Source organism: Lactuca sativa, chromosome 7 (genome assembly GCF_002870075.4).
Source record: "Lactuca sativa cultivar Salinas chromosome 7, Lsat_Salinas_v11, whole genome shotgun sequence".
Lineage (NCBI taxonomy): Eukaryota > Viridiplantae > Streptophyta > Magnoliopsida > Asterales > Asteraceae > Lactuca > Lactuca sativa.
Window position 1 is genome coordinate 147,091,448 of NC_056629.2, and position 12,059 is coordinate 147,103,506.

A 12,059-nucleotide genomic window follows, 5' to 3' on the forward strand; every position below is an offset into this window, starting at 1 on the left:
GTTTGATGGTACTCAGGATCCGGTGGCAGCTATGAGGTGGATATCTGATATTGAGGGGTGTTTCTTCACTTGCTCGTCTCCTGAGCATTTGAGGGTACGGTTCGCGCTGAACCAGCTTCGCTTGGGAGCGAAGGACTGGTGGAAGTTTGTGACAGCGCATTATTCGCCTGCTGAGCTTTCTGCGGTGACCTGGGAGAGGTTCACCACTATGTTTCGGGATGAGTACGTTCCCCAGGTGGAGAGGGAGCGTTTAGCACAGGAGTTTCTGACCCTCAAGCAGGGTACTGAGTCTGTTACAGCGATCACGAGGATGTTCCACGAGAGGGCGATGTTCTGCCCTGAGCACGTGTCCACTGAGCAGGCACGTATGAGCCGCTACTTGAGCATCTTGAGGAGGGATATTCGGGAGTTCGCTGCGAACTCCTCGTACCGGACATTTGCCGAGCTTCAGGCAAATGCCCGGAAGAGGGAGATTGAGCTTGAGACTCAGGCCAGGGAGGAGGCGGAGTCTCAGGGGAGGGATCGGCGACCGGCATTGTCGCAGCCGGCCGCCAAGCGGGCCAAGCCTGCTGATCCCCGACCAAGGAGCCTGAAGGGCCGCACTTGCGGAAAGTGCGGCAAGGGTCATGACGGAGTCTGCCGAGTAGGGTCTTGCTACAAATGTGGCAAGGAGGGGCACATGGCCAAGGACTGCCCCAAGGGGTTTGCAGTGTGCTTTCACTGCAACCAGACTGGACACCGGAAGGCCGAGTGTCCGCAGTTGCGCGGAGCATCTCAGGGGTCTGCTCCTGCCGCCACCAGAGTTACAGAGAGTCGGCCTGTGAAGGCCGAGACGCCGAGAGCTCGAGGGAGAGCTTTCCAGTTGACTGCGGAGGAGGTCCGCGCCGCGCCCGATGTTGTGGCTGGTATGTTTCCTTTCGTGTATTTATTTCGATATATGATGATATGCTTATATTATGTTGTGTGTAGGTACTTTTCTTGTGAATTCCGTACCTGCTTTAGTGTTATTTGACTCAGGTGCGAGTCGGTCTTTTGTATCTTTGGCCTTTAGCCAGCATATCAGTGCTAGTCGTGAGGCACTGAGTCAGCCTCTGAGAGTCTCCATAGCTGATGATAGAGTGATTTATGCCACAGAGGTTTTCCGGGGATGTGTGTTAGAGATCTTCGGGGTTGAGTTTCCGATTGATCTGATTCCTATTGCGATGGGCGATGTTTGTGTCATTGTGGGCATGGACTGGTTGAGCCGATTCGGCGCGATTATCGACTGTGAGCGTCAGCTGGTGACTATACGAGACCCTAGTGGGGGAGTTCTTTCGGTGTACGGTGAAGGTACCCGTTCGGGATCAGCCTTTTGTTCGGCCGCCAGGGCGAGACAGTGTCTGCAGCAGGGCTGTAAGGGTTTTGTGGCGTATGTGATGGATACGCGAGCGACTTCCGAGAGACCGAGTTCAGTTGGGGAGGTACCGGTGGTATGTGAGTTTCCAGATGTTTTTCCCGAGGAGCTGCCGGGAGTACCTCCTGTGAGGCAAGTAGAGTTTGGTATTGATTTGGTTCCGGGGGCTGCGCCTATAGCTAAGGTGCCTTATCGTCTTGCACCTCCAGAGAGGCAAGAGTTATCCTCGCAGCTTCAGGAGTTGCTGGGGAAGGGATTTATTCGGCCGAGCAGCTCGCCGTGGGGAGCACCTATTCTGTTTGTCAAGAAGAAGGATGGTTCACTCCGGATGTGTATTGATTACCGGGAGTTGAACAAGCTGACGGTCAAGAACCGTTACCCGTTGCCGAGGATCGACGATTTATTTGATCAGTTGCAGGGAGCATCTTGGTTTTCCAAGATCGATTTGAGGTCGGGGTATCATCAGGTGAGAGTGCGAGATGAGGACGTCCAGAAGACAGCTTTCAGGACGCGTTATGGGCATTATGAGTTTGTGGTGATGCCTTTTGGGCTCACCAATGCCCCGGCGGTGTTCATGGATCTCATGAACAGGGTATGTAGGCCGATGTTGGATCGGTCGGTGATTGTATTTATCGATGATATTCTGGTGTATTCGAGATCTAGGGAGCAGCATGAGGAACATTTGAGGGAGGTCCTTGGGGTACTGAGATCGGAGAAGCTTTATGCAAAGTTCTCCAAGTGTGATTTCTGGTTACGGGAGGTCCAGTTCCTAGGACATCTCGTTAACCAGGAAGGGATTCTGGTCGATCCGGCCAAGGTTGAGGCGGTGATGGGTTGGGAGGTGCCAAAATCACCCTCTGAGATCAGGAGCTTCCTTGGATTAGCAGGGTATTATCGGAGATTTATCAAGGATTTCTCCAAGATCGCAGTGCCGCTCACCAGGTTGACCCGGAAGGGTGTTGCATTCTCATGGGGTCCCGAGCAGCAGACCTCCTTTGAGACACTTCGCCAGAGGTTGTGCGAAGCCCCGGTATTAGCTCTCCCGGAAGGGATGGAGGATTTTGTAGTATATTGTGATGCATCGATTTTGGGGTTGGGTGCGGTGTTGATGCAGAGGGGTCATGTGATAGCATATGCATCGAGGCAGCTGAAGCCTCATGAAACGAGATATCCCACGCATGATCTAGAGTTGGGGGCAGTAGTGTTCGCCCTCAAGATTTGGCGCCACTACTTATATGGGGTTCGATGTACGATATACACGGACCATAAGAGCCTGAAGTACTTGATGGATCAGCCCAATCTAAACATGCGTCAGAGGAGGTGGTTAGATGTGGTCAAGGATTATGATTGTGAGATCCTATACCACCCGGGCAAGGCCAACGTGGTGGCCGATGCATTGAGCCGCAGGGCGGAGAGCACTCCTTTGCGAGATGTATGTTTGAGATTGACCATGATAGCTCCGGTATTGGAGGTCATTCGTGGGGCACAGGCCGAGGCTGTGCAGCCGGAGATGCAGAAGAGGGAACGGGTCGTTGGTTTGGTTTCAGAATTCGTTACGGATGGGCGTGGGCTTATGACTTTTCAGGGTCGGATTTGGGTACCATTCGTGGGTGGTACGCGCACTTCCTTGATGGAGGAGGCTCATCGGTCGAAATTTTCGATCCATCCAGGGGCTACGAAGATGTATTTGGATTTGAGGAGAGAGTATTGGTGGCCCTGTATGAAGAGGGACGTCGCATGGTTCGTTGAGAGGTGCTTAACCTGCCGTAGGGTTAAGGCCGAGCACCAGAGACCGCATGGCAAGTTGCAGCCATTGGAGGTTCCCGAGTGGAAATGGGAACAGATCACTATGGATTTCATCACCAAATTGCCGAGAACTGCCAGGGGAGTTGATGCAATTTGGGTGATTGTGGATAGGTTGACGAAGAGCGCTCACTTCCTTGCCATCAGTGAGAGTTCTTCAGCAGAGAAGTTGGCAGAGTTATATGTGAGAGAAGTGGTATCTCGGCATGGGGTGCCGATCTCGATTGTTTCAGACCGTGATGTGCGCTTTACTTCCAGATTCTGGAAGAAATTTCATGAGGAGTTGGGTACTAGATTGCATTTTAGTACAGCATATCATCCCCAGACAGACGGTCAGAGTGAGCGGACGATTCAGACGCTTGAGGACATGCTTCGAGCATGTGTGTTGGATTTTGGGGGTAGCTGGGATGCGCATTTACCCTTGGCAGAGTTTTCCTACAACAACAGCCATCATTCGAGCATTGGTATGCCACCCTTTGAGCTGTTGTATGGTAGGAGGTGTCGGACCCCCATTTGCTGGGGAGAGGTCGGGCAGAGAGTGATGGGCAGTACCGAAATCGTGCTTCAGACGACTGAGCAGATTCAGCAGGTTGGACAGAGGTTGTTGACTGCCCAGAGTCGACAGAAGAGTTATGCAGACAGACGCCGGTCCGAGCTTGAGTTTCAGGTCGGCGACTTCGTTCTCCTGAAGGTCTCTCCTTGGAAAGGGGTGATTCGATTCAGGAAGAGGGGCAAGTTGGGGCCCCGGTATATTGGGCCATTTCGCGTGATTGCGAGGGTAGGCCGGGTAGCCTATCGTTTGGAATTGCCAGCAGAGTCGGGGCAAATCCACGACACTTTTCATGTGTCGCAATTGAGGAAATGTATTGCCGATGAGTCGGCAGTAGTTCCATTAGAGGATATTCAGGTAGATGCGAGTCTGAATTACGCCGAGAGACCAGTAGCCATCAGAGATCGGAAGATCAAGGTTCTGAGGAACAAGGAGGTACCTTTGGTGTTGGTTCAGTGGCAACACCGGAAGGGATCAGAGATGACCTGGGAGCCGGAGCGCGAGATGCGGGCTCAGCATCCGGAGCTATTTTAGAGCGAGACTTCGAGGGCGAAGTCTAATCCTAGTGGGGGAGAATTGTAACAGCCCGGATCTCCAGGTATTTTATTGTTTTAATATTTGAGTTTTGAGAAGGGACTCGGCGAGTTGGAGCTCAGACTCGCCGAGTAGGGTCGCGATTCTGGACGCGGGATTCGTTCGGACTCGGCGAGTCCAGGATATGGACTCGGCGAGTCCATGCTGTTTAATGAAACCCTAATTTCTCGGGTTTGGGACCTATTTAAATGGCCTTATGGCCGTCATTTGCATCCATCATTCCATAGAGAGAAACCCTAAAAGTGCTTTAGCGATTTGTGAGTGAAAGGAGGCAATTCTTGACATTTGTGTGTTGTTTAGCAAAGAAGAAGGAGGCTCTAGCCAAGAGGAGGCAAGGGGGACTGCTATTTGGTGGATTGGAAGCTTGACCCTTCAATCTAAAGGTATAATTTCGACCCATCTCCTGTTTTGTGAAGTATAATCGATTTTAGGGTTTCTTGTGGCTTTGTTGAGTTGATTTGATGGCCAAATAGTCCCATGCTAGTGATGAGACTTCGGATCTGGATCCATAGAGGTCCACAGAGCCTCATCCTTCAAGCTTTATAGAGAGCAATGGAGGTCATGACCTTGTGTAGTGAGATTTGTTGAAGATTCTTCATAATTAGTCATATAGAGGTTGTTCATGCATCAAGACTGGGACTTTACGTGATGAATCAGTCTAGGAGGGCCAGATCTATGAATTGTTGGAGTAGATCTGACCTTAGAAGCAAGTTTGGGTGATTGCATGGAATGGACTCGCCGAGTCCGATGAGCAGACTCGGCGAGTAGCTTGAAGATTGCCTTGGACCGGCCAGTGAGTGGTCCAGACGAGTCAGGAGTTGACCCAGTGAGTCAGGGCGAGTTGGAGAGGATTGTCATGAGGTCTGAGTCGAGCTGGGACTCGCCGAGTCGTTCTTGAGACTCGGCGAGTTGAGTCGGGGTGGCCCCGCGATTCTTCCAGGTGGAACTCGTCGAGTCAGGGGGGAGTACTCGACGTGTAGAAAGGGAATCCTAGAGAGTTGGTGAGAACGTCTAGACTCGCCGAGTTGCCGTGTGCACTCGCCGAGTCCGGTCAAAGTTGACCGTTGACCGTTGACCATTGACTTGTGTTGACTTCTTAGGGATAGTCAACCTTAGAGATAAAAGTGTTAATTAGAGTCTTGTGATGTCATAGGAGGATTAGAGCTCGGAGGATCGAGCACGAGGGATTTCCAGGGATCGTGAGATACCGAGACACGCGAGGTGAGTCTTCTCACTATACTTTACCTTGAGTCGGTAATCAGAGTTATGTGTTAGTGTATGAATGTTATGTGCATGTTATGTGTTGTACTGCATTATTTCTACGTGATCTATGCTGTGCATGTTTATAGAGTTGGAACCGGAAGGTTCATAGAGTTAGAACCTGAGGGTTCACAGAGTTGGGTGCACGGACCCATAGAGTTATGGCCTCGAGTGGCTAATATGTGTTTTATGTGTGGTATTTGGGGAACTCACTAAGCTTTGTGCTTACAGTGTTAGTGTTGTTGTTTCAGGTACTAGCGATGACCGTGGGAAGGCGCCGGCTTGATCTGTACACACGTGGAGGAATTTGATATAATTATGTGATCTTGGGATTTGTATGATACATATTGGAATTTGAAATTGATGTTTTATTAAATTAAAAGAGAAATGTTTTTATAAATTGTGAAAAATAAATTTTAAAAATTTTCGGTGTTACACAAGTTTGATGCTAAGGCTGATGAAGGAATATTCTTAGGTTATTCCCTGAACTCTAAGGCGTATAGAGTTCTAAATAAGCGCTCTAAGAAGATTGAAGAAACATACTATGTCACTTTTGACGATAGCTATGTTAAAAAGATGAAGACAACAAAAGGTGCAACACAAGAAATCTTTCCAAAGAATGGTAAACTTACCACTTATATTTCAAATCTTTTCGAGCAATATTTGCTTCTGTTTGATGATCCTCAAAAGGAAATTGATTCTGAATCAAAGGCAAAAGACAACAAAGTTGATAATCTAAAACAACTCTTCGACGATGCCGCTCAAAAGATGACCGATGGTCAACCCAAAGAATCCGAAAGGCCTGAAACAAGCAAACCTTCAAATGATCTTGCTAATGTCCAGGGGGAGTGTCCATCTCTTCAACATGATCAAGGTTCATCGTTCCAGGGGGAGAATCTATCGTCACAATCTTCAAGCTCCTCTGAGAATTCTATCGAAGGAGGTGATACCAATCCAGATAATGAAAAGTTGTCATCCTTTGAGGGGGAGAACACCAACGTCAATGATGATGACATTCTGTCAGAATTGGAAGAAGAAATCAATGCAGAATTGGATCCCTCTTGTGATCCAAATTACCCACCGCTTATAAAATGGACCAAAGATCACCCTCAAAGTCAAATTATTGGGGAATCTTCATAAAAGGTGTTAACTTGATCTCAAATCAAAGCGAAACAAGCTGCACTCTTTTCACAAGTGGAGTTTTTCATGTTCAACTCCTTTGTTTCCAAAGTTGAACTGAAGACCGTTAATTATGCCCTTGATCATTCAGACTGGGTTCAAGCGATGCAAGATGAGTTAAATGAGGTTGAAAGAAACAAAGTATGGCGACTTATTCCAACTCCAAAGGATGCCTCAGTTGTCGGTCTCAAATGGATATTCAGAAAAAAGATGGATAAGGAGGGAAATGTCATTCGCAACAAAGCTCGGGTTCGGTCTATTTCGGGTGAAGTTGGACCATGAACCGAAATGAACCGAACGTTCGGTTTATTTCGGGTTCGGTCCTTCTGAACTCGTTCGCTTCTTTTTCTTATCAAGGCATTTTGACTATATTCCTTTGTACACTTTTTTAAATACTTCTTTTTATATTCATAAAATCTACAAATATTTTTCTCTTTCGTTCAATTGGTCAATTCTCACAAAATACAAAAATATTTTTTCATTATTTTTTATATTTTTTTATCTAATGTTTTATCTAATGCTGCTGTATGTTGACTAAAGCCTCGAAAGATTTTGAGTGAAGTCTTAATAAAATGATATATACAAATCATGTTTTCCCAAACTAGACTGTAATATTCACCCTAATCCTGAGCTACCTTACTCTACTCACATTGAGTTTAGAGTTTTCTGCTTGGTCATTCCTTTTCTTTATAGCAGAGGTACATTCGCTTCTTTTACCATCTCCATCTTTTTTCTCCATTATACTTCGTTTCACCAATATAACCCTTGAGACTCTCAGAACATACCACTGAGGTTTATGGTTATCCTAAATCTGTGTTAATGATCTTAGTTTCATGCCACTATGAACTAAGTGAAACCCACAATCCAACACCAATAATGAATTGACGGTGAATTCTCATATTCAAGATCTTACTTGTTACCTAATGAAATCTCTTTTTATTTTTTAAGTGATCTTTTATGAATTTGTTTAAAACCATGGCCTTTCTTTCCCTAAAGATCAAGTTTATTTTTGTTTTTGAGATTTCTATCATTTCTTTTGTCACTATAAAATATATCCTACCTACTTGTTCAACAGATCACATTGATCTCACAAGTACTTCATTCAGTTTCGGTCTTATGTCAAGTATCGAAATTATGAATTGAAGCGAAAGTCACCCTTTATAACCTTCAAAAAGATGCCTTTCAATACTTCTTAACAAGTTATTGATCGTTATTTAATGGGAAACCAAGCAAGCACTTTCATGTCTCTCTTTAAGACATCACAAATTATCACAAAAAGTTTGCTTTATTTCTTTATCTTTCACACTCTATGCACAAAAAAATTTAATTTTCCAAACTCTGGTTCTTTTAAGGCTGTTCAATAATGCACAACAGGGAATGGTGATTCAAATGAATTTTGGGGTGACGATTGGGATAAAGTGAAAGCTGACTCAACGGTTATCTAATCGTTTTGGCGATTTGAAAAAGCGAATTTTATGGAATGGCGTGCAAAAAGGAAACGTCCTTTCTCTTTCCTGCGTCATCATCGGTATGCCAACTGTTCATCCGTCAAGTCAGGCGCTATTTTTGAAATAATCCAAGATCTCAGCCGAATTTTTCTCTCTCCTCATTATACATATAAAAGGAATTGGAATGGTACTCTGTACCCTTTTATCACTCACAAAACTCTCTCAAAGAACAAATGCAATTTCTCTTACTGTTCATCATCTTCTCCAAGCTTCTACAATGGCAGACTCTTTGTCCGTTCATTATATTTCTGTTTGTCAACCACTTCTCACAATCAAACCTCAACAAAACCAGAATCATCGATCTCACTTCTTTTATCTATGAACCCTACATGCTATATGTGGTTGAGTTTCTCAAATACTCCCCTCTCGTCGAAGCTCTGACCAAAGTTGAAGTCGTACCAATGTCCTATCTTTCACTTGTCTACTTCACTGCTTACTACGACAAGGTTCATGAAAGGATTCACTTTGAAATCCACAATGAGAAGACCTCCATCTCCAAGCACCGCTTTTGTGCCCTAATTCGTCTTACTCAAGAACCAATCTCTGGTAAACCCTGAATCCGTCACTACTGGACAACTATTTTCTATGTTTTATTAGATGGGTTATACTGAAATCGTCACCACAATAACCAAGTTCAAGAAGTCCTGTCTTCCTCCTCAATGGAATGGACTTTTCACTTTGCTGTACAAAGGACTCTCTGAACGCAGCACCGACTCAGATGGGGCGAGCATGTCTTTTATGACTGTGCTATATGGACTGTACCATGGGATAGATTTGGATTTTGGAACTATTATCTGGCAGCAACTGGTACAAAGCTTGGTCTCTTCATCCAGGCACTCAGAGATTTCTTGTGGGCGATTTTGGTCAATAAGTAACTGGTTAATGGATCGTCTTCATGTTCCAATCATGGCGGATTCTCTTCTCTCCTCCATCGCTACTTTTCACACAACCAAAATCATAGTCACAGATCCCACCAAGTACTCCTTTATTGGATGTGTTCCTGAAACCATGCTCGCTCGTGTCTCTGCAGTGAGTAATGTTCTACAACAATATAGGAAGATTTCGTCTTCGGGTCCAAGGGAGCTTACGCCAGCCATGGTTCGCTCCATTAAAGAGGCTGACAAGCCAACAAAAAGGGGCAAGAAAACAGAAACCCAGAAGGAGGCACAAGTTTCCAAATCAACCAAGGGGCAAACCCCTAAGAAGCGAAAATCTGACAAGGCTGCTCCATCACAGCCTCAACCGAAGAAGCAAAAGAAGCCTGCTAGGAGGCTTATACTCCAATCCTTCAGTAACTCAGATTCAGAGTATGTTCCTCCCAAACATAAGTCTGCTCCTCCTTCAGAATCCGAGAGCGAAAGCTCTGATGATGAGGCTTCGGGCCGAGGAGATACTCCGCCTCGCTTCCCTACCCCAGAAGTTTCGGTTCGCTCTCCACCTCCGTCTCCTCCACCTGTTACCATTCCAGTATCCATCCCTTCTATATTTCCTATCCCAACCACTCAACCAACCACTACAATTCCCATCCCTACTCCTATATTCACAGACATTACTACCGCCACTACTACCATAGGGGCTCATTCTATAGCTCCCAATCCACCCGTTACAACCAAACCACCAGTTACAACCGAACCACTAGTAACCACCGAACCTCCAACCACTACCAAACCCTTATCTTTTACTTCATCTACAGAAACCACCCTAGTTCTAAGTGGTGAGGACTTGGAATTTGATTCCATGTATTTTAGTCCTTATGGTGTACAGATTGACGATGATGATGATGAGCCTGTTACAAAGCGTCATCTCAAGGTAGTAAACAAAAAAGTTGATCAACTGCTCTCATCCTCTTCCTCTGGAGCTTACTCTGAAGCTGCTTTAAAGGCCTTGTTATCATCTGTCGTTCAAGAACACAACGCCTCGCTCTCTGCGGCCGCTAAAGCTATTGAAGCCTCCACTTCTCAATGTAAGCAAGCCTCCCTTGCTGTTGAGGGTTCCACCAAGGAGTGCAAGGATGCAACCGAAAAAGTCGATAAACTAGTGTCTGAGGCTCACTTATTTCTAGATTCCTTGCAGGCGGCTGCTAAGAAGAATGCTCAAATTGTCAATGCTTCGCTGGACACCCTTCAACGTTTGCTTCAATCTGAAAGGTCCAACCTTGAAGCTGCACGCCAAGTGATCGAAGCTGCCAACAAATCTCTACATGCTAATGTTAATGATCGCCTGACTCAACTTGAGGCAGAATTGGCTGTAGAGAATCGCATCATGGATGAGCTTGACAGGAGAACCTCTCAGCTGAAGATGCAAAATTACAAGCTTCGTACTGCAACTACTGAGCTTAATGACCTGAAGTATGAAAGGTAGGTTATTCAAAGCTCTGCTGTTGATGTTCACTGTATCCTCCTTCATCTCCTTGAAGCGCATGATCCCATCATCACCATTACTATCAGAAGGCACTTGGCTGACAAGATCGGGCCAACATTGGACATACTTAGTCATATTGAAGGTGTTCCGGTGACTGGTGTCCAGCCGAAACAAGGGGGAGAAAAGGCAACAACTCAACCTCCTCCTGCACCAAAACCATCCACTGAACCGAAGGGTAACGAAGCTTCGGTCAATAATAAGGAGAAAAAGAAGAAGAAGATTGGGGAGGATGAAACGGATAATGAAGATGATGTCTATGCTAAGAATCCTAAAAAGCCTTCTCAGAAGGCAAAGTCCTCCGATAAAGAGCTAGTAGAAAAATTCAAGAAACAACAGGCTGAGCTTGAGCAAAAGCGAAAGGAGACGGAGCTCCTAGAAAAGAAGAAGTCCATGTTTCCTATTTGGACTATAGATTCGCTCTAAAGGTGTGCCATTGATGAGCCTAGCATACTTTGGCTTGAGCTTGTGATGTCATTTGGGCTCGATAACTCCAAGGATGCACAGTTTGACATGCCGATCACGCGAAAGGCATTCAATTTTCACTGCTTTAATTCAACTGCCGCCATTCCTTCTCCAGACCTGAAGGCAGATAGGGATCTGTTGGGGTTCTACTTAGAGTTTGCTCAACCCCAGTACTTGACCTGGAGTTCGAAGAAAATTACTACTGTCAAGGTTTTGAAGCCCTACTCAGCGGGGAAGTTTATTAACGGTAAATTCAAAGTGACTCGAGGCACCGAAGGCTCAATTCACAACTTTACCCTTGCTGATCTACCGAACCTTAATCCCCACGACTGGATACTCCTCAACAATATTTTATTGTTAAATCCACGGGAGTACCAGCCAATAATTGACCATGTCAAGCGAATGCTTGTGTGCTACATTCACGAGGTAGCGAAGATGGACCAAGAGATTGCTTCTGCCATTCACAAGCGAACCACGATCAAGACTATGGGAAAAACAGGCAATATCAATACAATGGTCAAAGGTAAGATTGATTCGAAATACCACACTGTAATGTTCGTCAGGGGCGAAGGTCAGAAATGCCTGTTCGCTCTCGTTGACAAACACCTCTTCTCAACTGCTTGCCTGGAGCATATTTTGGAGATCATTCGGAGGTGTGATCAGAATAGTGCAACTGACAAGAAGTTGTTCACTGATATGCTAAGGTGGTATATCCAGTTTCGGCAGACACTTCTTGCAATAATTCCTCGGCTGTTCAAAATGATAAAGACAGTGAAGCCAAAACAGAAGAAATAATCTCTCGCCTCATTTAACGCAAATGGGAAGATTGTTGGGATTATGTTGCATCATGGGCTCGGTCCTTAGCCCAGTTTTGATTGCCGGTATTGGG

General features: G+C 45.8%; 1 protein-coding gene across 1 annotated transcript; it reads left to right on the forward strand.

The window, feature by feature from the left end:
• The first annotated feature begins 9,295 nt into the window (after positions 1-9,295).
• LOC128127341 (flocculation protein FLO11-like) lies at positions 9,296-11,131 on the forward strand. The gene is made up of 2 exons (XM_052765807.1): positions 9,296-10,644; positions 10,735-11,131. The coding sequence occupies exons 1-2, from the start codon at positions 9,296-9,298 to the stop codon at positions 11,129-11,131; spliced, it is 1,746 nt and encodes a 581-aa protein (XP_052621767.1).
• The last annotated feature ends 928 nt before the right edge of the window (positions 11,132-12,059 follow it).

Coding starts and splice junctions, on each gene's coding strand:
- LOC128127341 (XM_052765807.1), top strand. CDS start 9,296: ATGCTCGCTCGTGTCTCTGCAGTGAGTAATGTTCTACAACAATATAGG. Junction 10,645..10,734: donor AATGACCTGAAGTATGAAAG/GTAGGTTATTCA, acceptor CATTACTATCAG/AAGGCACTTGGCTGACAAGA.